The following is a 26,546-nucleotide window of genomic DNA, read 5'->3' as shown; positions in this document are numbered from 1 at the left end:
GTCACACCAACTTAGTAGCAACCGACCGAGAATATTCCCGGACCGTGACGTCACCACCAAAAGACAGACGACTAAGCATCGAGACATCGGCCACCCCATTCACATCGAAGGGGATCCGCTACCGCCGGTCATTTCATAGCGTCATCAGAAATCCGAAACGACTTACAATAAGATCGTCTACGATACACCCACTGCCCCCCCCCCAAGCGCGCCTGCCTAGGCCACGCTCTCCCACCTGGGACTATTAATCAACACCACTTCTTCGAGCGGGCTGATCAATAGCCACCCAGGTCGCCCCGTTTCTGTACATACCAACCATACCCGACAATGTAAGACCGCCTCGTACCCGAGAATCGAAATTTATATTCATATAACCACGGGAACGTGTGCCGTCAAAATCCCATAATTTGTAAATATAATTTGTGTAAAATACAACCAGATAATTACCCAAGAATAATTATCAAATGACAAACCACCTATTAATACGAGTGTGATACAAGTGCATAGGTCATAGATAGTGTTATGACTTAGGACATCCATGTAATAATTGCGGTCTACGGCATCGTATGTTGTAATCAAAACTAGGTACATACTTACCTTTTATTAGGTAGGTATTAGGTATTTATTTTTATTGTTAATGTAATACATTAAGTAGGTACCTACCTATAGCGGGCGGTGGTAAACTCTCCCGATTTTTAAAAATAGTTAACTCTCCCGATGGTAAACTCTCTAGGGTTAATATTATGTTTACCTGAAGTAAATGTGTAAACTCTCCCGGGTCAAAATTATGTTTACCTAAAGTAAATGTGTAAACTCTCCCGGGTTAACTTTATATATAGTTACCTGAAGGAAGTATGTAAACTCTCCAGAGTTGTTTTAAATGTTAAAACATTTTTTTAGAAAAAAAATAGATTCCCTAACTTTTTAAAATTTGTATGTTCTTATTATCAAATACAATAATTTTAACATTTTTACGTATACCTATTTTGTATTTGTAACTTATGTCATGATTGTTATTATTATTATTGACTATTTTTAAAAGAAACTTATATGTATATTAGGGTTTTTTGAAATTTTATTTTTTATTGTATTTTGACTATAATACTATAGCTCATAGCAGCTAAAGACATTAATTATTTATATTGTTATTATTATTATTATTGTTATTATATATGATTGACTGCCATTGACTATTTTTAAACGCAACTTAAATGTAAATTAAATTAATTTTATGATTTTTACTAGACCCGAGAGAGTTTCCATGTTTCCATTAGGTGGTACAGGAATAGACCCGGGAGAGTTTACACGTTTCCGTCAGGTAGTACTGGAGTAGACCCGGGAGAGTCTACAATCGCTCCATATAGCTACACCAATGCGAGTTAATTAATTTCTATTTAAAAATGTGGTATATACCTTCATATAAAACACCTATAGACTGCATCCGAATTGGTTCCAATACTTGAAAATAGCCATCCTAATTAGTTCCCGAGATTCCACGAAACACACATCCGAATTGATTCTCGATATTCTAGGTAAGTGGAACACATCCGAATTAGATGCTATATAGCACCATGTAACACTGTACGACTGTAATATGAACTTTGGGAAATTCCCAACATTATAAGTAGGTACAAATGTACCAAAAAATGATTTAAATAAGTCTGTATAAAATGATAAGGAAAATTAAAAATGCTTTTTCCCGGGAACCAATTTGTACGTTTGGAACTAATCCGGATAGTGGATACACCGCGCACCTATAATATTGAAAAACTGTTTTTGTAGGTACTTAGTTACCTTGTAGGTATCTATACAGCTAGTTAAAATTAGAAGCATATAAATGAAACTGGTTAACTAAAAATCTTGTTGGGTTGGCTGTGTAGCCCTACCAGTGACGTATTCAAAAGGGGATCGATCTCTCAATGGCCATTTTTTTTTTTACTATTTTACATTTCAATGGAAAGTATGTTCTGATGAGTAGGTATTCCTATATTTAAAAAAAAACCTTATGCAATATGTACTTAACAGTTGGCGTACCTTATACAACTGTTTAAGAGGACGCTGGACATTCATTTTTTGTATAATAAAACACGTTTACGCGCTATGCATACAGCTGATTGTTCCTCTAGTTTGTATTAATCGTAGAAACAACATTGTAACGACAGTCGACGGTCATCAGCTAGTACCTATAGCTATCGTCAATAATTGCAATAATAATAAATTCTAATTATGAGAACTAAACATGAGATGTTCTAAATATTAAATATTTTGTAGTATTATTATTATTATGTGCACAATTATTAAGTAAACAAATATTATTTATACGCGTTTACATTTTTAGAACATAATACGCATATTGTAATTTAAAATAATATTATAACGTTCATTTTCGATATTTCAATCTTAGACTTAGCGCTTAAAATTTACATCGGGAAATATTTTAAATGGAAATCACTATAGGCTATAAATAGACTATGGTTATTATTGGTTGAGTAAGTTCAGTCTAGGGCCTCGCAAAAGGTAGCGTTGTTCCTGATATAGTAAATATTAAATACTAATTACTATTATTATATTTATACTAATTATCTTAAATGTCTATAAATAAGGTAGGTACCTAGTTAACAGTTGTATTTAATTATATTGTTATTATATTCATACTTCTCAAAAAAAAAGTAGCATTTTGAAAATTCTGCTACAACTTTTATTATAAAATACAAAATTATCTTAAGGTATAATATGTAGTAAAATTTGTGATGTCCATAGACTTGGCTAACCGACATGGTCAAATCAATGTAAAAACTAAACCTATATTTTACAAGTCATTTGCCAGAATTTACGAGTCTCTTTTACAGATTCCACAGAAGATTGAGCCAACCAACTGCGTGTATATAGCCCGTGTACTTCACTCGATTACGTAGAGACTAAAGATTGGCGTCAAAAGCTTTATTTTGATTGTAAGTTTTGCGCCAAAATTTGTGATGTAAATGTGAATGTGCTCCCACAATGAACAGGTAGTAAAAACTTTAAAATATTCCAATAAATTTAAATTAACTAAGCATTTTTCAGTTTCTAAAATAGGTGTAGAAAATTGCACCCATCTTAGTCACTATCTTAGGGTTCCAGGTCACTTTGTACGGTCGAGCATTAAAAGTGCGAAACGCGGACACTTTGTACGGTCGGGTAAAAAGGTACATTGCAGAACGCGGACACTTTGTACTATTATATACATAAAGTATATATATTATAAATATAAGTTATATACCTCAGTAGTAAGTATATATAATATTATAAATTATAACGTAAATTATTAAAATATAAAAATTAAAAATTAAAAGTAAATTGTTTCATCGTATATTAATAATGATCAAAATAATCAAATAATCAATAATATTATTATAAATCTTAATTGTATTATAATATTAGATATCAGTTTTAAAGAAAATTAAAAATGTGTACAATATAAATATGTCATAATGACAAATAAAATATAAAAATGAAAAAAAATCATTAAAAACTACATGCATAGTACCTATAATATGGAAATATCTCAAAATGACAAGTAAAGTATAATATTGACAAAAATTTTAAAAAACTACATAATATTGTATACCTAGTATAATAATATGAAAATATGTCAAAATGGTATCAAGCTTAGATAAAAAGTGCACATACATAATTATTTAATATTAAGGGTTTAATAAATCAATTTTAGAATAATTCGTCAAAATGAACGATCTATAAAATATAAAATTTCCATTCTTTAATATTTAAAAAAATTTTTAAAAACTACATGTATAATATATGGAATTTAAAAATTCCATATTTGTTATTTCCTTTTTTTGATGTTTGTTACATAAATTTAATAGTTTATTATTGCCAGCAGTATAGGATTTTTGTCTCTTATGAAGTCTATTGCCACATTCATCCAATTGTATTGCTCGCAAAACCGTCCAAAAACTTGGATTTGTTGTTCCTACTAATTTATTGAACGAACTATTCCACCCTTCACTAAAATTATTAGTTCGATGAGAATTAGACATAGTTTGACGTCTTACATTCCAAATATAAGGAGGATACCGTGCGTTATTGTTATTACCACTAATATAAGTTCTATCAAAGTATGAAATAAGAGGTAGTAATTCTTGAGAAAATGTTGTATACATATGACTAATTTCGACCAAAATGTCGTCAATAGGTAAAAACGCCAATGAAGTCATCACTCTACATTCTTTGGAAATCCGTTCATTTTCTTTATACAATTTTGCTAATCCAAGTTGCTGAATTTGTCGCCATACAGACTGGTATAAATGAAAAAAGCAACCTTGAATCTGGACGTCATTAAAAACTCGATTTATTACGTTTATTACACCTAACTCAAAATCTATAATAATTCGCTCAGGCTTAAGGGGAGATGCGTTTCGTACAGATGCTATAACGAGATTTAACAACATTTCATGATACGTATTTTCTAATTTATCTGGAAGAAAAGCATAAACACACGTCCTAACATTTCCTTCAAATTCTGCTCGTATAATTGAGCAAATATACTGGAAAATTTAAATGTGCCATCCTTGAACCACATATTTGATGAAGATAAAAAAGAAAGACCTCCATTTGTAGCGAAAATTAAAATTCTATGCTCATTTCCATCGTCATAAATTAAAAAATCAGTTGACTCGCCGCCCATTGTAGTTTTCCACTTATTTGGTAGTGAAAAATTTAGATTTTTAGGCTCATCAAGAATATTTTTACGTCGTGCACGTCTTATAGTGCGACGTAAAGCATCAGGATTTTCCAAATTTGAACAAACTTTACCTACAATGAAACATCGATGTAAAAAATATTTTACTATACCTAAAAATATAAAAACCTATAAAAAATGTGTATTGTTTACTGACTACTACATCCATGTGCGATTAATAAAATAATTTGATTTGTACTTTCTTTGTTGTTAATTGCGCATGGCTTCATCTCAGTTTTCGCGTTATTGTTAACGGCACAGAATGTTAGTTCATCCAATGGTTTTGGGTCGTGTTGATGTGATACAAATTTAGTAAATACGGTATACTAAAAAAAATATATATATATTTAAGTTAAATTCATATTATTTGACGTTCACAAATAATAATACAATCGTAATTTATATACAAATAGTACCTATAATATTTATAAAAAATATTTTTGTATAACAATAACTATAATATAATAATATATCTACACAGTTAAGAAATAAAAATAAAATATTTATATATGAGGAACTTACTGGTTCTATAAGATTTGTAGACATTTTTCCTACACACGTGATGACTGAACATTTCCATCTTACATCATTCAAATTTTTTCTTAATACCGTATATTCAAAACGATCTTTAACAAGTTTTGGTCTTAATTTACTGGAACTTGTTGTTGCCATCGTGAAGATTTCGGTAGCGACAGTGTCTTAGTGAAATGCATTTCAACGATAAACGCAAATGATAAGTAGGTATTTAACGTAGATATCGCGATTGTGAAATATATATAATGATAAACTATTATCGATGTATATGTACATTATGTACCCATGAGATTCCCCAGATTATATAAAATGTATTTATAACATTTTTAGTAAAATTTGTCATATATAATATTATATAGTATTATTTACTTGCTAACTTAGGTATATAACTTATATTTATAATATATATTCTTTATGTATATAATAGTACAAAGTGTCCGCGTTCTGCAATGTACCTTTTTACCCGACCGTACAAAGTGTCCGCGTTCTGCAATGTACCTTTTTACCAGACCGTACAAAGTGTCCGCGTTGTACATTTTGAACAATGGGCCGTACAAAGTGACCGTTTACCCTATCTTAGTGACCTTCAAAAAATATTCAACGATATCTATTTTAAACACTGTTGTAGGTATAACTATTAGTGCAAGAACTAAAAGCCGAACGTTTAGATATATATTTTTATTATTATTTACTCTACATATAACTAACCTATCCAAAAAAAAATGTTTGTAAACTATTAATATACCCATAGGCGTGCGCAGACTTTGTTTGCAGGAACTATGCATTCTAATGGGAAAGTACAAGATGAACCAAGATATTAGCGGCTCCTGAAAGTCTACTAATTTTAGTACTATTATAATTGCAGAGTGATATACACGTGATCAAACACTTTGGTGAAGTTTAAATAAATCACGTCAACTTGAGAGTATCATTGAACGCATCCATGACTACATACTACATAGGTACTCTGTGAAAATGGAATTTAGTAGTTAAGCGCCTCGGCCTAAAATCATCATACTGCTCATCAATTAAAATATAACTAATTGGACGTGAGATAATACTTAAAATAATGGATATGGATTCAAGTATCTTAACTAAATTACTAGCAATAAGTCTATAGTTCGATAAACTATCGTGGCTGAGCTGATTTTCCAAATATCTGAGAAAAAACATTCATCTATTGATTTACTTATAAATAATGGGTAACACAGAGAATCTTCTATAGCAATGGTGGATTTAAGGGGATGACAGGCCTTCGTATACTAAATAAAAAAATACATATTTAAAATTTTTGTCTATATTTGTATGTATTTATTAATTACTGGACAATTTAGGACATATTAAGACATCATCAAAACTAGAAGCTCATGAGGTAGCCCATTAACTTCAAGATCACTTAAATTGATTGTTGTAGAAGAATACACGGATCTAAAATGTAAAATATTGAAATCTATTGTTTCATTAATATTCTAACAGAAGTGTTACAATTTATCAGAGCCCTTAAATATTATTGCTAAATAATACTAGGTTATAAATTTCTATTAATAAATCAGAAGAATTTGTTAATGGTACATAATAGTTGTTAAAGTTGACGTAATCAGCTATTGAGAAAAAATTCAGACAATTTTTAGTTAGGTCGCCTGGCTGCTTTACACTATTTAATATATACCTAGATGCTATTATTCACAGAACCTATTCCTATTATTTTTAAGGTTGTGTATTTTTTATAAAATATTCAATTATTACATCAAACTTCAAATCCCATCCGTTCTTCAGCTGAAAGTTAGATATGATAGAATATAATTATAGAGGCAATTTAAGCAAATGAAGCCCGTTAAACATATGTATAGGCAACACAATATGTTTTATGTCAGACAAATTTTGTTTACAAAAATAAATTATTTTGATCACAGTGATACTACTAAATAGGTATAAAATATATAATAATCACTAAATAGTATTTAAACTTATATTGTTGAGATTTTTAGTTTATATTATGAATACAACTAAATGAGAATAAAAACATTATAAGTAAGGTATAATACTGTTAATATTTTATTTTAGCTTAGTATTACATAAAATTACTGAAAATATGACTAATACTACTACTATAACTAAATACTATATTACTGATAACAATAAACCAATAAAAGCAAACTACTGTAGTAAAATTACATAATAATTCTGTTTTCACTCATTTGGTTGCTGTAAGAAATATAAAAAGTGAAATGATTTTGAATTAACACAACTATATCAAAGACAAAAGTTAACAATGTCATTATAATATATATTAAAGTATAAAGTTTTGTGTCCATATCATTTATAACAAAAAAAAAAAAAAATGTAAATTTTAGAAGAATAAAATCAAAAAATATATTAAAATATTTAATTTTGCTTTTGAAATGATATTTAAAAGACCTCATTAGGATGACGTAAACATGGTTATTAAATGATACTTTCTCATTAGATGGTAAATTCAAAATATAATATAATTTATAAAACAGAAATAGATAATTTAAAACAAAAATTTAATGTCGATAAAAAAAAAAAATGCTCTCCTTTTTATAAAGTATAGTCCTCTTCTTTATTCTTGAAATGAGAATCTACCTAAAAAATATAAATATATTTGAAAATACTACATTTTGGGAAATGTATATATATATATATATACATTTTGGGAAATGTATATATATATATATATATAAATAAATAAATATTATATTATATGTCACTGAGATTTTCTACCATATTAATTTAAAAACAAGTATCAACATATTACAAAACAAATATAATGCGGTCTAGAATTCTAGATACTGTCTTAAAAAAGAATTATCACATTTTGTGCATTGAAATAGAGATAAATATAGATTACTGCAAATGCAATAGATGTAAATAAAATAATGGACATAATATAATATTCAGTATATATAAATGTGCCCCCAAAACAGAGTAAACCGTATAGTTAAATTACCCAAATTACTCTGTACCATATTAATATTTTTGAATTTTATTTGCAGGACATGAAGTTGATTGATCATCAATTTCTCGCAGACATAATTTTAATATATGCATTAATGATACTGAGTAATATAGGTAACCGAGTTATAGAGTGTATCATCTACTTTTTAAGGACATATGGTACATTGCATATATGTATATACAATAACATGTATAGCATGCAAACAATTTTATGCTATACATTCATTGTTTAATATATTAAAAAATTAAAAATGTATGTACTACTATTTTATTTTACGGTTGTGTTCCGCGAAAATCTTATAAAATGTTAAGTGATCCGTCATTCGAATAAGGTTCTTAACCACTAATGTGGATACAAAGAATACTGTCTGCACTTTATATCAGGGAGTCACAGATTTATGCCAGCTCAAGCCTTAAGTTTTTTTAAGCAACCAGAAAAACTAATATTTTGATATTAAATTTCAAGATCTCTAAGCTAAATGACTATATATATATATCTGAGATGTAAAAAATCCATTCAAACAAATTAATAAAAATAATTAAATAATTATTTTTCTTTGTAACATTTATTAAATGATTCTTTTTTTATTTCTATTTCATAATCTTATTACATTTTAGACTTTACCACTTCCTAAATAACGTTATCACACCATCTCAAAAAGTATTTCATATTCAGTTTGCCATAAAAAATGGCTGAACCCCCAATTTATAGTATATTTTATTCTACAATTTGAAAGCTCACAAATCACATTAAAATAAATAAATCAATAGGTATTAAATATTTCATAATACTAACAATGTTTATTTTTGAGTGGTTGGACACACATAGGACCTTTGTTGATTCCTTCTAACCCGTCTATATTGACGTCCTTCAATAAAGCCAGCATCCCAATCGACTATCAACTGCTTTCCGTGTAATAATGTTCCATTCAGTTTCTTCATGCAATTTTCAGTACCTGCTCTTGTTTCATATCTAAGCACATAGAAATAACATACAAAAAATACAGAAAATCTCAGATTCCTAACAAATTGCTTTAGTTAGGTGTTATGTATGAAAAACACACAAAAAGTATCATTTTTTGATTTGTGAGATGTTTAGTTTAGCCTCTAATACATCTTGGTGAAGTTACTATTGCAATTTTAAACTAACATGCTGATTGACTTTTACCTAATATTTTAATGACAATGTTAGAATCATTCTAATAATTTCTGAATATTAAATAAATGTAACATTTGATGAAAATTAATTTTCATTTCAAACTGACAAAATATGCTTTATTTAACCATTAATACTACAAAATATACTATACCTAACTGCTTAAAAAAAAAACAATAATAATAATTCTAAATAAATAAAAAATAATAGTCAATAAAGCAATTCCAACAGTATGAAGCAAAATATATCATTCCTTAGCAAAAAAAAAAAAAAAAAATGAAATGATAATCAAAATTCATATTAGAAACAGCTAACAATTTATTAAGTTTATATTTAAAAAAGTTAGATAAGTAGACACTGCTCTGTTGTTACATCTGCAACGATGTAAAATCATTGTATAAGAAAAACAATTCAAGCAAAACCAGTTATGCATTATACTAAAACAATAATTTTAAATTACAAAAAAACAACTGTAAGTCTTGTTTTCTGTTTAAATATATAATTTCATCTAAATGTGAACTTATAATAACCATTAAAAAAAGACAGTGTTTATATAAATTTTACTAGTTTTGGTTACAGACCTTACAGTTTAAGCTTTATGAGAAATATTGTTTAAAATTTTGAATTTTGAACTACAAAAAAAGCAGGTAAGTGGATGTTGCTCAACACCAGTGGTCCTCAACCGGTTTTCCGCGGCACAATACTGTGCAAAGAGATTGACTAAGTGTCCCACGAGAAGTTTCTGATATTTGTAATTATACTGGTAAAAATATTGAAAACAGACATTTATTTCATTACCATTTGTATTGAGTGTGTCACAAAAACTTGTGATGTATAATAATGTGACATGAACCAAAAAAGCTTGAGAACCACTGCTCTATGCTCTACTGTACAATAGGTTACAAGTGAATTACTGAAATGAATGGTATATAAATTTGAATTTAAAAATGTTTTTAAAACATAAATTAATTAAATTAAATGATAATAAGATAACAGTGATTTTTAAAATAAACTAGCTTTAAAACCTAGTGTTTTCCTAGCTTATAAATCCAAGGTTTATCTTTAAACTCAGTCTATGGTATAAGTAAAGTTTGTTGTCTATGAATACCAAAAATAAACTATTGTTAAACTACTATTGAACCATTGTTTAACCACGTCCAATTTAACTATGAATAACACTGCTAATCCTTATAAAAAAAATATGTATCCTAAATATTTTAGAACTTCCATTATAACAACTTAAAAGAAAGCTTATGAAAAATGATAAAATAAACATTTGGTGAAGATTTCAAGTATCAACAGTTATTTATTTTTGAATTACAACAACACAAAAAGTTTGTTCTATGAGAATATCCAATATCGTAAAAATCTGTACTTCAAACACTCATAAAGTCATAAAAAATGAATATTAATATTCAGTTGACTTTTTTTTCTAATGTAGAAAAATTCATTAAAAAACCTTGTATTAAATTTAAGATACAAATATAACAATTTCTATACATTTCTAATTTGATATAGTTTTCAACTTTGTATCAATTCAAACGCTCATAAAAAACTATTGAGGATTTACACTCAACTTTGTAAAATTTACTGATGTGACTATTTTACACATATAAAGATAATTAAAAAAAATTGTTCAACTCAATTACACTAAATCCATACCATTTATTTCAATTAAAAGTACTTATTAGTAATTTACATAACTTTAAGAAGATCATATTTAATAAACTATGAAACTATGTGGAGTAAACCAAGATAGATAACTTGATCAAAAAACATCAACATTTTAAGCAAAAAAGAAGTCTACCAGAATCAATTAAAATTAAAATAGTGGTTAATCATAAAAATAAAGTTGATTTTGCTGTTGATATAAATGCATGCTTAAAATTTTTTTTAATGTGATAGAAAAATAAAACAATAGATATATTATTTTTTTTGAAATTCTTTACTATTGAACCATAATAAATAAAAAGACCACATGTAAAAAGAAATAACTACAAAAATACGTATAGAAATATGTATGAAAATTTAATGAACTAATTGTACTTCAAATTATGAACTTGTGTGCATATTCAGTGAGGCATTATTAGAAGAATAAAAATAAATAAAGGCCTAAAATTGAGTGTAGTTTAAATTGTATTATTATAATAATTAATTGAATACTACAACTGCTAAAGTTTATCACCGCAACATTAGTTAAACACATTATACTAAATGTGCTGATTGAGATCTAGGCTTGATTCCAAAACTCTCCAAGTAATTTAGTTAAAAAATTCAAAATGCATTTTCTGCATACATTTTATTTGTACAACAATTAAAATGTATTTTTATGTATTTTGTTAAGTATTAATAATTATGTGTACATACTCAATGAAGCAAAATCCACCAGGACCTAATGTTTGTTTATCCAATCCCATGATAATGTTTTTTATTTTTCCTGCCTCTGAAAATAGCTTATGGACCTCCACTTCAGTTGAAAGCAAATTTAAATGACCAACATACACAGTAGTTGATTCTTCAAGCTTTTTTGAGTATTCTGTGCGAGAGCCCTAAATTTTATTATACATTTCTATATTAATGTTATTTATTTTATATTAAATAATTCTAAAAGTAGTTAACATTTAGCATTCAAAAGGCATCAAATCTTTTACTAATAAATGAAAAACTGCAGACATTTACTAAGAAAATTATAAATTGTATTAATGAGACATAACTATTGTTTCACAATTCGACAAATTTAGGACTAAGAACAAATGATCACGATTATTAATCCATTAAAAACATGTTCACATTTGTTTAACAGCAATTAACATTACCATATTACCAAATCAATAACTATTTTTTAAATATTAAGAACACCTATATCTTAAAAACTAGTATACAGGTGTAATATATTATGTAGGTACATACCTTGAATTTACAATCAAAATACTTAGATAGACCTACAACATTGGCCGTATTGTTCAAATTACGTTTAGCAGGTGGTACATATAACTTGATAAATGAATCTTTATTTGACGAATTTGGTACGTTATTATTCTTCTCCTTAAAAACCATTAACATTTTTTTTGTTATTATTTAAGAGACAAAATATTTAAATCAAAAACATTCAAATACAAGAATTTATTATAGTGTCAACTTTAATATCTAAATTATATTATTTTATACGTAAAAAGATGTTAGTAATATTTGTATCAACAATAATTTATCATATCATACACATTTTGATAGACTATTTAAATATTGAAAAGGAACCTTCCTAGCATAATATTTTAGTATAAAATTGTGTATCGAAATTCAAATACTTAAATAGCGCTTAATAAAAACAAATTTTTTAGATTATTTAGACAAAAAAAACCAACATACATATCCCTAATAATATATGATAAGTAAATAGGTAGATAATATTATAGGTTAAACAATAAGCTACTGAAATGATACAGGAAAATTCTATACTTAAAAAATTCAATCCCACCAAAAGTTTTTAGAATGCTTAACTGTCGCATTTCTTTTTTAATTGTCCCATTTTCATACTTTTAAAAATATGTAAAGAAATTACAACCACAGTAATAGACGTCAAAGATGCAGTAACTTCTACTAGCAGTTAAGCATATAAATTAATATATGATGAGTTGTTATTTCATTAAAAATTAAAATTTTATTTATAAAAAAAAATTAATCCTGTATTTTATTACTAATATATAAAATACCCAATACAACTACTATACAATATATTTAGAAATAATGAATGTGTTAAAAAAATTATGAATTTAAGACAATTTTTGAAAATATATTCATTATTTTTAATTTAGTATTATATAATTTGATTAAGTATAAATTAAGGTAATCCGAAATTATTCAAAATAAAACTATCATTGTAATGTTTGTTAGTTTTTTTCCAGTGCTTGGATTGTAAGAAAATAGAAATAGCTTATGGCAATATATAAAAACTTTATCTTACTTTAAACATCTTTTATTGACAATTACATCAACCAGTTTGAAATTATGAATAGGTACTATTCTGAATTTTTAATACCTAATTTTTTACATTTAAGAATGTATACACAATACAAAAATGATTTAACTATTTAATATACTAAATGCTTATAACTTAATAATGATAATTGAAACACATCATTTGAACTCCATGCATTAGTACCCATCTAGTAACTATTGATACTAATGATATTCAAACAAACTTTAAACTTAATTCATATTTCTTGTAAATAGATATTTTTATACCTTTGAATTATTATTATTCACACAATTGGAAGTAATATTGTTCACCGAATCTACAGTTTCTACTTTGGTTCCTACACATCCATTTCGCAAGTGGGGAGGTCTATAGTATGCACATGACCGAATAGATTCATTACAAAAGTTGGAAGGCATATTGTTGACAAAACTCAAGACAACAAAATACAAATATCTGAAAAAATTAAATAATTTTATCAATAGTTAAAACTGTTAAAAGGAAAAAAATCAAGGAAAAAATTTAGTTTAACTTGTTAACACGTTGATTGCCATGCGGTCGCCGGCGTCCATATAATAATAATTAGGTATTGATAATTTTTAGACCGCCGGCTGCCGCACCATATCATTTGTAGGAGGCATTACGGCCGCGGGCTGCCGTAAATTAATTTGGATTTATATTATTAACTTTTCAGTGGCGCTACAATAATGATCTTGAAAATATGCTGTTGCGTAGTGGGAATAATTGAAATTTTTTGATGTAATAAACATAATTTTAACATTTTTTTTATATTTTTAATTTTTTTTTCAAATTCAATAGTATATATTATACAAATACAAATTTATTTATATTGACACTAAAAAATGTCTTTGGCGTACCCATGATAAACATTCTTGAGGCCGCCTGCGGCTGCATGGCAGTCAATGTGTTAAAATAAAAATAAACAAATTAGAAAAGCACTATCAACAGAGAATACTAATAAAAATTAACTTTTTCATAACATAGGTAATTTTAACGTTCTTTTTAAATAAACTTACACTACTTCGTCAACTAAAATATTAAAGTTACACAAATGTTCATGCCTACTGTATTTGTAAAACTATATGAGAGTATGTGTTGCAATATTATTAGTATACAATTAGTTAAATAACTACTATACATTTAAAATTATAATTAAAATGCCTAGTATAAATAAATTTAAAAATAACATCATACAAATGTACAGATATTCTCATTTTAATATATGCATATATACAAAAATGAACCAAATATTTTGGATAATACAGTATCATTGCAGGCCATAAATCTATTTTTATAAGTACATCATCAAATAACATTATTATAAAACAAATTTACTATTATGTAATAGGTATCATGTTATTAATTATAATTTAAAGGTTAATAGGGGGAAGTGTAGGTATACAATACATTTCAGTATTCAATAATAGAGTAGAGATGCCAATATACAGCTAAATGCCTATATAATAGAAAAGGTGTAATTAAAAATTAAACTCAGATTAAATAGGAAAATGTCTCACAGAAAAAAATACCGATTTAGATCTTAAAATTTTATAATATTGATTTTGGTAATTAAACAACATTATTTGTATTTGTATTCGCATAATAATGATACATTAGTTACTAAATATTACTTACCCACGTACAAAATTCTAAAACGGTAGTAAAAAAAAAAAACCAATTAAAAATACGTACGGAAAATTAATGAACTCGAGCCGTTAAAAAATTATGACAAATGAAATGAAATTTACAATTCTCCAATGAAATTGCAATTAATTAAAAGATGATACAGCTGTCGGTCGTTTTTGGTACGGATGTGTGGTTTTTTTAACGAAACAACGATTGTCGATTAATGTGTATTTTCCTAACCTCAATTTCGAAATTAACGTTGACATTCGTAATCTGTATAATAATATTATAGTGTTAAAAATACATAACCCGAGTATTGATACCTACCTACATATTTTTACAAAAAAATATTTATCGATATTAATTATTAATTACAATTTTTTTTTTAAATATAAATTACATTTCTGGTGTTTGGTCAATGAATTATGTTTACTTACACAATATTAACGAAGACCTACTTTAAACAAAATAGGTACTAAATATAAATTTTCGAGATACGACACATACCTACGTATCACTATAGCACCGACAAATATGAATGACAGTCGTGGTGAGTGGTGAACTGGCGAAGTAAAGCGCACGCGGCACGCCGCACTGTAGATAACAACGTTTAAACACTTTTTTTTAAATTGGAAAAATGCATTGAAAATGTAATTTGTTTACAAAATAACACTGTTTGTACGACTATATGAGCCTCAAAATAACGATTTGCGATTTATTCGATAGTCTTTTTTCCGTTATCTAATCAATGATTTACGAGTGGAGACCTAATCGTTCGGAAACTGTATAAAAATAAACTTTCAGCCAACGAGCTAATTATTTGTAGTTTATACTTTTATCACATAATATTATTATTATTATTATGGGCGGGATTCACAGAAAATTGTGAATTACTAAACATTAATCTCTCTCGTAATCTTTTACTGTCGTGTCCGTCGACACTATTGTAGACTCGTATCTTCAAATTACAACTTATTAGTTTATGGTTATAATATGAACATGACAATATTATATACTATTTTTACACTCATCGTTGAATTTTCGAGTAGGAACAATGGGAATAAGCACACTCCCAATACAATTATACAAACCTAATAATGATTGTAGAAATTATTAGCCCATCGTTTATGGTTCTTGTTGATTAAAATGGTTTTGTGTGTTATTGTACTCATGTGTTTTTAACGTTGTCCGTATTTTTTTCATTTGCAAAAATAAAAAAATGAGGATCTCATTAATTTCAAAAGGTTTTATTATTTTTTGTTACCTACTTACTTAGTTTAGACAATATTATAAAGATATTGAAGATAATGAATTTATTAATCGAGGATTAATTTAACATTTCACTGAAGCATATTTTCTGAACTCACAATAACTGCTGCATGCATTGTATTTTGTATAACATTACAACACATAATATGATTTATGAAGGAGTTAAAACGGTTTGAAATTAAATCGGTTTTAAATTCTTAAACTACATAGTACGAGCGTTTTAACGCTATCATATTATAAATGTAGTAGAATGAAGAATATATTTATACTTAAAATAATTCATTATCAATAAGTACCTATATTATAATACATATAAATAGTTAATGGATACCTCATACCTATTATGTTCTGTAAATTGTTTTAAATTACCGTGTATTTTATTGAGCCATATGCCCATATACTATGTATCGATAAAATATTAAATTGTAACTATTTAACTAATTTCGCTTTTTTGAGCATCGTGTCCCCCTGTCCCAAATAACTTCGAATATGGGATGATTTTTGTTCCGTTTTAATTCAGTCATCTCTATGTTATTCTATGTGTTAAAGAATAAACGTTTCGATGGTACACCATATTATTATTATATTTTTAGAATATTGAGATTTGATACCAAAGTTAATATTATTAATATAAGCCTAATCAAGTAGGACAAGTAGGTAATGACTAATAATAACAGTTTCAATTATCGTCTGCGGTATGCTGGTCGGGATTTAAGGTTTTGGTGGCCCCAGGACCCTAAAATTGTAATATAAGAATTTTTAGTTAATCTACATGCTTTTTAACTTAAACTTTAAAATTATATTACTGATGGGTATTCCCTCATCATGCTATTAATTTCTTATCTAAAATGGAATATTTTTTTGCAAATTACTATAGTAAAATTAAAAAAAAAAAGGTAATCATTTTGTGGAGGCCTCTCTGGGCTCTTATTAATTGAATCTTGTGGGGGCCCCAGGGCATGTATGACTCGTATGAGACATAATATATGATTATTTACTGTCATATTTCGCAATGTATAATCAACAACGTTTTAAACAACACAATACAATGTCCAGGTCAGTCTAACCTATAAAAGGTGTATAAGTTATATAATTACTAATTACTATTAATACAATACAGTACCACTTTTGAAGAGAAAATTTCTATTTATCTGATTATTAAACTTATACACATTTACATATATGTATTATTTAGTATCATATAATATGTATAATATTACAACCCAAGTAGAAAAATCGGTGACTGAATACAGTTAAAGGTAGAAGGTAGAAAGCACTAAAGCAGTGGGCGTTGTATCCAGATTTCAGAGCATACATTATTTGGACAAAGTTAATAATAAATATTTAATCCCAAATACCTAATTATTAACAATCTTAAGACAAATGTAATTTATATAGTAGGTACTATGATAATAATTATACTTATAGATATTTAGTCATCTAGCCCATGGTTATTAATTTATTAATTTATCATATCTAACTGCATGATCTAGACGTATAACGATAATCATATTGATAATAGAACTGAGGGTCGAGATTCGAGACACAGAATAAAATAATTGAAGCAAGTATATAATTGTTTATTTTAATAATCAGGTAATCGGGACGCATCATAAAATATTTATCGCAATTATTTTATAATTGCTAAGAACGAAACTAGAATGCTGATCATAGAGTAATATTGATGCAGTCATAGAGATAATAAAATTATCGTGCACAGTACATAATAATATATTGTTGTGTATAGGTATATGGTATATTTATAATTTATATATAGGTTACGCTATAGTGTCGTGTTCTACACTTCTACATTGAGCTGTAATATACAATTTGTAACAGAAAATCTGACAAGTAAAATAACTACTTTTGTTATAATGAACATAAAAAGTTTTAAATCTAATTACATTAAAATTTTTCAAAATAATCTGTTTGGGAACTTCCTGATATAACTACATAAGGGTATATAAAGTATTTATCATACATATTATAATGTTCATCATTTTTGTCATATGTTTATAGTTTATCTAAATAGTATAATTTTTTTTTTTTTTTTAGGTTTTAACTTATACCCCATAAATGTTGATGCATTCCATTTAGCGTGTGCGAGTTGCTATAAAAATTTAAAAAAATGTTTAAATAATATAATAATTAACTTATATATTATGATAAATTTTATATTATAATTTAATTTAATTATAACTTAATATAATAATATTTTTTATTTTATCGACATTTATATATTTTTTTTAATGCAATACAACAATTTTCAAAATTACATTATAAATTTCAATAAATTACAAAAAATTAAGCACATTATACATTTTTTCTCGGTATTTTCAGTCATTGTATACAACGTTTAGCCTACGTACCGATAAATTTATTATCCACATAACTTGAAAAAAAGACTTGTTTAAATTTTAATGACCGATCACTGATCAGTAAACATTAAACCATGACAATTTTTCTTCTTGGACTGTAACCCAAATGAATACTTTACATTGTACAGTCAAAAGTGGATAGTTATTGGATTAATTTACTCATTTACACGAGTATATATATATTATATATTAAATGGTGATTACACGCACATAACAAAGAATAGGTAGTATATTATTTATAAAATAAAATAATAATTGCTACTTTATACTCTATTTTAAATTTCCTATGTTTTTAGTTTTAATCTGTATCTGCTACCTATATGGATTGGGTGTGTTTTAATAATATTTTAATCATATTATGCAGTTGTCTTATTTCAAACAATAAAATGCACCAAAAGGCAAAAAGTCATTTCCATCATTCGCTACGTAGAAATAGCACGGATCATTAATCGAAAGTGATAACAACAATAGGTACCTAATAAAATGATATTATTTTTAATAACATACTACTGCGTACTGACGGTACATTCGTAAATTAATGTTATTTTTAGTTTCCGATAAACGATAAAGATAGTACGGGTAAGAGCTTGTTTTGTTAATCCTTTACGATAATAATTTAGAATTAGAATATTAATAATAATATTATGTTGTGTTTTGCTGTTGTGCGATGAATACGTATAATATCATAAGCACTCGATGTGTTTCTTGCGTGACTGTTTTTTATGCAGTTTCACAATCACTGGATGATGTACCTATCGAATTTCGGTACTCGAAGTCGTTCTCGTCGTCACCACCAGCTTTTGTCCGGACTCGGGAGAAAACCACGGATCGCGAAACGTGACGATGACCGAGAGCAAGAGCCAAGAAATGGAAATTAAATACCACGAAATCTCTAGCCAAGATATACGGGCCCGCAGTCGGAATGTTATCTCGCATCTCATAGTCTCACAGACGTTTGCATAATTGCATAGGTACCATATACCATTTAAGTATAAAACTATAGATAATTATTCAAAATACTCTGTAGTTAATAATCATTAAACGGCGAGGGTGTTTGCGTTTGCGCGTGCGCGTTCGACGCACGGTTCGTCATAACAAAGTCGCAACGTTGCGAATTCGCAATTCGTCGTCGGACGATAAACTTCGCAATAGTTTCCGATCTCCACGGGCCACACTGCCTCATCCCCTCATCAGTCAACGATCAGTGATCGACGTACAAGTACGACGTGATTGACCGATTCGTGTTAGGCAATTAGCAACGCCGTCGTTGCCGTTGTCGCGGTACACTGGTGGTACCAGCGATAGCCGGTCGACGTGATCCGCCGAAATCGTCGGCGACCAAAGCTTTGCAGTAGCCGCCATGACCACTTACCTAGACCTCGGGCCGTTGTGTTTTTCGTTACGCTCTGAAAAAGTGGTCGAAGTCCTGTACAGACGGACCGAAAAGTTCCAGTCGACCATTAGCATGTTGTGTAGCCGCTTTGTGGCCAACATCAGGTGAGTACCGAGTCCGCAGTATAATTTTTCGTAGGGGAGGGGTTTTTTACAAACATTTTTACGCGTATAATAGGTATTATGTAATTTACAACTCGGTTTAGGTAAATGAAGGTACAATGTTTTTGATTGACCCTTAGTCGGCCTACATTAAGTCTTCTCTATGAGTGTATGGTGGCTTGTTACAAAGGCATGAACAAGATCTTGGATTTTGAAATTTGGGGAAGACTAAATTTTTTTTTCAGAAAGGCTTAAACATAATTAGTACATATTATTAAGAATATAACATTAATATTTAATATATTTGACAAAATAATTTTACATATAATTTTACAGTCATTTTGAGACAAATAATTTCATAATAACAAAAATCATCCATAGTGAATGATGGGACCATATTAGACCCCCTACTAAAGTTCCTTAGCCCCCTAAAAATCACTCCAATAGTTGTGGATAATGTATAAACAAAATAGGTAGGTACCTGTAAACACTGTCTGACTTTTAGGTATGAAACTAACTAGAGAGTGGTTAGGACAGGTAACCCATATTTAGGAATTTCCTATATACCTAGGTTAGGTTGTTAAAATTCATATTTTACTACAATTCAAGTGATACATCTTGTTTATTTGTATTATTAAAAAAAAAAATTGATTTGTGATCAGTTATTTGTTAACTTGACATGTACATATTGAATTTTCACTCTAATTTAAGTATAAGTTTTGTAAATCTTATTCCTTAGGTTTATTATGATTTTAAAATGTTGCTAAAATAAGCACTTATTATTATATCAAGGGTTATTGATTATTACCTTGATTATCATAATTCAATATCTATCCATTATGTGAAAATTTCTTGATGTTTTTAATTGTATGCACAAATAAATGTAACTGTCTTGTAAAGTATTTAAATATCTATAATCTATTTTATATTTAAATACATACCTATTCAGAATACTTAATATGTATAGGTACCTACTTAATACTTATTCAGAAAAAAAATTTTGGTATTTGAGTTTTTATATTAAAATATTGGTTAATGTTATTATTCATTAAAAACATTAAATTTAGTGTGAACACAAAAAACTTGACAATATTATCTTGCTAATTATTACAAAAATATAAAAATATAATGTGTAACATCAATAAAATGTATTTGTATATGATATGTAAAATATAGTTAGAAATATTAACAATTATTATAGAATGACTAAAAATTATTTTATTTTATCTTAACAATTGTATATGAGGTACCTATATTATGTAAAAAAATTTTTTCATCTTTTTTAGGTACCTATTCAGAAAACAAGATAAAAGTTTTCTTTACAAGACTGTAATGTAATATATGCTTTATTAAAATTAATTTAATTAATGCCTTGTTATTACAGGTGATCAAGATTTCTTTATCAGTAAATGATTTATTTAAACTTTATACTTTTTACAATTATGCATAACCACATAGATGTAAACATGAGAAAAAAAGATTTTGAATGGAGATAATTAAAAATTTGTGCAGATGGGTATTTTATATGTTATTAAAATTATTTTTGTTTATTTTTGTTAGGTTAGTTAGATAAAATATGTAACTATTTAAATCTATTATAATATTTTCTTGAACCTGCGAAAACCCCTAACTTTTCTTTAACTTTTAAGGAAATATGATGATATAGGTAGAAAAATAAAAACAAAACTCAGATTTTATAAAAAATAATGTTTTTCATTTATTTAATTAAAATATGTCAAAATATCACATCCTATTACAAGTCTCGTATCTAATCACAATGATAAGAATATGTACATGCTGTATTAGTTAACCAATTTTGATTAATGGTTAGAATTTTAAATTTGCTCTTTATGTGTGCTAACAATTTTAAAATCTGATAGAAGTAGCCAGTAGGTTTTGGAGGTAATTTAAATTTTAAACTTGGAAAGATTCTTTAACTGAAGTTTTGGGATTGGTATGGGACTTTTTAAATTGAATTTTTATTCAGCCTTAGAGGAGAGGTATCCCTGTGTAATTAATTTGTCTATACCCATGAACCATGCGGCTTTTAGTCATTTTCTCAGATATTTTTTTTTAGAGGATTTAATATTTGTTAATTTTATTTGGGGAAGATGTTGCCCATATTGAGCAGGTGTAAGTGATTAGTGGTTAGATTATTTAGGTGTATCGTAAGATGGATGATTTTATTTATAGACTGAGTTGATTTTGGAGTTAATCGAGGGATAGTACAATCATTCTTGCATAATATCTTTGGATGAGTTTTAATTTAAATTAATTTTCCATGCTGGTTTTTTGTCTAAAAACATATGAAGGTACTTGACAGTTCCTTTTTATTTTTTTACTTTTGCTTCGTTATTTATTTGAATGAGCTAGAGGTCTTTAATGCTTAAGAATAAAAATTGTTGATGCGTTTTTTTTTGGGTTCAGATTCAGTTTCCAATTTTTATCCAAGTCGTCACAGTGTTTAGGGATGTTAGTAGGTGTTGAATTGAAGATTCCAAGGAGTTTCTTTAGGTTATAACTGTTGTATTAACCTCAAACATCACCAGTTGAGAGTTTTAAGGAATTGGTATAATGGTATGTTGTGATTGTAGATTTAAAGTGGTTGGCTAGGCCTGAAATTCAATAAATTAACTTAACTATTATACCATTTAAAACCAGAATACAAGTATTTACTCTACTATTATTAATTTAATTTTTATCTCTGCTACCTTTACCTAATGTTTTTCCAGACAACACAAAATATTTAGTCTTTTGAATTATTTTACTGAACAATTGTACAAATTGAATCAAATGTAGATACCTTTATGTTAATAGATTCAATTATTTAAATTATTACAACACATTTTTAAAACTAATTATAGATATACTTAATTTTCACCATTTAAAATGTTTAAATGTTGTTCTAGAAATCCTGATACCTCAAATGATGAAATTATAGAAAATGAAAAATATAGTGATGAAGAAATTGATTTACATTCAGATAAATCTAAATTAGGTACTACAATTGTTGAAAATGAGCCATGTAATTATACAATGTAGGTACTTTTTTTTATGTAGGAATTTATTGAGTACTATTATTGTTAATTTAAATTAGAGTAAAATATGTATTTCAAGATTTAATTTTACTGGAATCGTTTTAAGTTCTATGTTTAAATATTATAGTAATATGAAAGTTTTACAGCATTATAATGAATTTACTTCATATGTTTTTATTTTAATTTCAGATATTTATTTTTAATTAATTTTAATTTGTATCAATTAGTACATTTATGTATGAATTTGATATATGTAAAGATCAATCAAATTTGTTAAGATTGAATTAATTTAAAATAATATAAATTAAAAGTTTCTTGGCTATTATACTAACTTTGGAAATAAAATGATTATAATTTAGATGATCTAATTTTTTGTTTATTGTAGGAAATTATATGATAAAGGAGTTCACAAAATCAATGCAGTTCTTAAAGATTTAGGTTTAGTTGTGTCTAACTTGCATTCTAGGCAATATAATATGGAACCTTTACAAATATATTATCATAAGAATAATATCGCCTGTAGCATTCAAAATAGAAATTATTATTCATCGAAATCAAATGTTAGTGTATTTTTACATATTATACCTAAAAAAATTCTACACAGTATATTGCTTAAATTAATTTAGCTATGTAAAAATAATCAATTCTTATTTATTGTGTTTCAGAGTTCAATAGATAGCCTAGATAAATATTATTGCAACGAAAGTGATAACAAGTCAATGTCTTCAAAATTGTCTTCAGAAAGGATATTTTACATAAATGTTAATGATAATAAAGTAGGTATAAAAATTAAAAATGTTTCATAAATCTCATTTCATATTATCCTAGTAACTATTATTGTTTTGCGTAATACATGAATTAACTATTTTACAGGGATTAAATATATATTATAGGTACAATCATAGACGCAATTTGGATAAATTTTTTTTTTTTTTTTTGGGGGGGGGATAAATTTATCAAAACAAAAAAGACCTTTATAAAAATAAAAAAATATGTAATACCAAGTAAAATTAAATTTTTATGAGCGTTTGAAGTTCTCATATTTTTACAACATTGGTTATTCACTCAATTTCTCATGTAGCGATTTTCTTATTTTGTTGTAATTCAAAAATTAATAATTGAAGATGCATGATCGTTTAACTGAATGTTTATATTCTCATTTTCTATACACCATACAATTTTGAAAATATTTTGACACGTTTTGAGCTATTTACGGACATTTTCAGTTTTCATTTTTTTTAGTTTTTTTTTAGTTTTTTTTTACTTAAATTGTCAATATAATTTTGTTTGTTGGATAAAAAACCGTGAAAATTGAATCCAAGGGTCTTGGTATATTGTTACGATACCAGATGAAAAATATTGAAAATGCATATACACTTTTTTTTTTATACGCATTTAAAGGTTTAAATTTTGACGATTTTTAATTTGATAATTTTTTTATTAGGTGGATTTAAGAATGAATATATTTAAAAACATAGGGGGGCCTAAATAACACTAGAGAGGGCTAAGCCCCCCTATACCCCCCCCAATTGCGCCTATGGGTACAATATATATATTTGTCAAAATGTCATCATTTTTAGTTTATAATTTATACATTTATTAGTTCTACCTAACTAAACTACTTATAATTTATTGAAAAATTCTTTTATATAGGTACCTACATTTGAATGTATACAACTTTACCTTAATTTTTCAAACGTTTTAATTTATTATTGGTATAATATATATATAAAATAAATTTTTACTTTTTAAGAACTTTTATGACATAATTAATATGATACTATGTTTATCTATTAAGATTGTTCAAATGTTAAGTGTCTGATATTGGTCACTTAGTATGTGTAAGTAGGCCTTTTAGTGTTGTTATATCACATTAGACTGCATCTATCATATTTGTGAAACACATCAATTGAATCACTGTCAAAAAAAAAAAAATTAACTGTAAATAAATTAAATCTATTTGTCAGAATTATTATCAAAACCTATCTATAACACCAAAAAGTACTGGATATATTCATAGAGAAAAAAGATGTTCTCATAGATCTAATCGAAGAAGGTTTTCCAATAGATACTGGACGATGAGGCATATGTTATTTTCAAAATTTGAACATGGTATTCTACTGGATGATGGTATTAATACTAACATAATTTATTTTTATATCTTATTATATTTTACAAAATTGTTTTTTTACAGAAAGCTTTTATTCTGTGTGTCCAGAAATATTAAGTTACCATATAGCAAAACGTTGTAAAAATGATATTTCTCTGGACCCTTTTTGTGGGGCTGGCGGGAATATAATTCAATTAGCATTTACATCCAATTTAGGTTATTGTTACATATTAATTATTTTAAAATAAAATTATATTGTTGATTTGATAGAATTTATTTGTTTTTAGTTGTAGCAATTGATATAGATCCGTGTAAAATAAAACTAGCACGAAACAATGCTGAGATATATGGTGTAGCTGATAAAATTGAATTTGTTGTTGGTAATTTCTTTGAAATTTGTTCAATGTTAAAAGCTGATGTTATATGCATGTCACCCCCGTGGGGTGGTCCAGAATATGTGATCAGTGATAGCTTTAGTATTGCATCCATGTGCAAGAATTATAGATTTGGTGGTTTTACTATTTTTGACATTGTTAAAAATATTGCACCAAGTGTTGCATTTCATATGCCCAAAAACACTAATATATATGAAGTAGGTTATAATTGAGAAATTAATGTTTTTTCAAACATCATATTTTATTGTTATTATTTTTAGTGTTTATGGTTAGCAAGATTTTTAGGGAAAGTGGAAATACAGCAGAATATTATCAACCAAAAGCTGAATTCAATTACAGCATTTTATGGAGACTTTATTGATTTAACTAGCAACGACTATTAAAAAAATATTTTATAACTATTTTAAATAAAAACTAGTCTTATAACATTATATTATATTGTGTTTGTTTATTGTTATGACTTTTAAGAGGATGTTACTCAACATTTGTTGTGTATGTCTTACAATGTAACAAAAATTGTATGCTCAAAACAGATCACGTTTAACTCTGTAGGTTTTTAAATTAGAGTGAATTGACCTCTTATAACATTTAAAGGTAACATTATTATACTATATAGGGCATCTTATAGGTTTTTTATTCTGTTTTAATTTTAAAGCAAGTTATGAGTATTTTAAAATTTTAAATTGTTGTACATCTTAAATTACTCATAACTTACTTTAAAATTAAAACATAATAGGTTATAAAAGCCTATAAGGTGCCCTAGATCAGAAGTTCCCAAACTGTTCACTAGGGCAGTGGCGAAACGAACCTAAAGTAACCCATAAGCAAACTTAAA

At 27.1% G+C, this 26,546-nt stretch overlaps 2 protein-coding genes and 1 pseudogene across 5 annotated transcripts; 1 reads left to right on the top strand and 2 right to left on the bottom strand.

Moving 5' to 3' along the window:
• Window positions 1-216: 216 nt before the first annotated feature.
• LOC149060782 (uncharacterized) lies at window positions 217-5,410 on the bottom strand (annotated as a pseudogene).
• Window positions 5,411-7,445: 2,035 nt separating this feature from the next.
• On the bottom strand, window positions 7,446-15,728 carry LOC107161442 (nuclear cap-binding protein subunit 2-like). 4 transcript variants are annotated; one of them, XM_015507850.2, is made up of 6 exons: window positions 15,465-15,728; window positions 13,650-13,836; window positions 12,318-12,452; window positions 11,775-11,956; window positions 9,048-9,224; window positions 7,446-7,879 (listed from the first exon to the last, which is right to left on the bottom strand). In XM_015507850.2, the coding sequence occupies exons 2-5, from the start codon at window positions 13,797-13,799 to the stop codon at window positions 9,053-9,055; spliced, it is 639 nt and encodes a 212-aa protein (XP_015363336.2). In that variant the 5' UTR covers window positions 13,800-13,836; window positions 15,465-15,728; the 3' UTR covers window positions 7,446-7,879; window positions 9,048-9,052. The 4 variants fall into 4 exon arrangements, with proteins under 4 accessions (XP_015363336.2, XP_015363339.2, XP_089072100.1 ...); XM_015507853.2 differs by having other exon boundaries at window positions 15,535-15,728; XM_089215974.1 differs by lacking the exon at window positions 15,465-15,728 and adding an exon at window positions 15,037-15,277.
• Window positions 15,729-19,132: 3,404 nt separating this feature from the next.
• LOC107161430 (uncharacterized) lies at window positions 19,133-26,142 on the top strand. Its single transcript, XM_015507836.2, has 9 exons — window positions 19,133-19,253; window positions 19,365-20,171; window positions 23,078-23,206; window positions 23,592-23,766; window positions 23,872-23,982; window positions 25,174-25,336; window positions 25,401-25,532; window positions 25,604-25,908; window positions 25,972-26,142. The coding sequence occupies exons 2-9, from the start codon at window positions 20,035-20,037 to the stop codon at window positions 26,092-26,094; spliced, it is 1,275 nt and encodes a 424-aa protein (XP_015363322.1). The 5' UTR covers window positions 19,133-19,253; window positions 19,365-20,034; the 3' UTR covers window positions 26,095-26,142.
• The last annotated feature ends 404 nt before the right edge of the window (window positions 26,143-26,546 follow it).

The sequence above is a fragment of the Diuraphis noxia genome, unplaced genomic scaffold (assembly GCF_037042655.1).
Source record: "Diuraphis noxia isolate RWA-SAM2 unplaced genomic scaffold, SU_Dnox_SAM2 contig0001, whole genome shotgun sequence".
Taxonomy (NCBI): Eukaryota; Metazoa; Arthropoda; class Insecta; order Hemiptera; family Aphididae; genus Diuraphis; species Diuraphis noxia.
The sequence above is the reverse complement of the archived record's forward strand: the minus strand, read 5'-3'. Positions and strand labels throughout refer to the sequence as shown.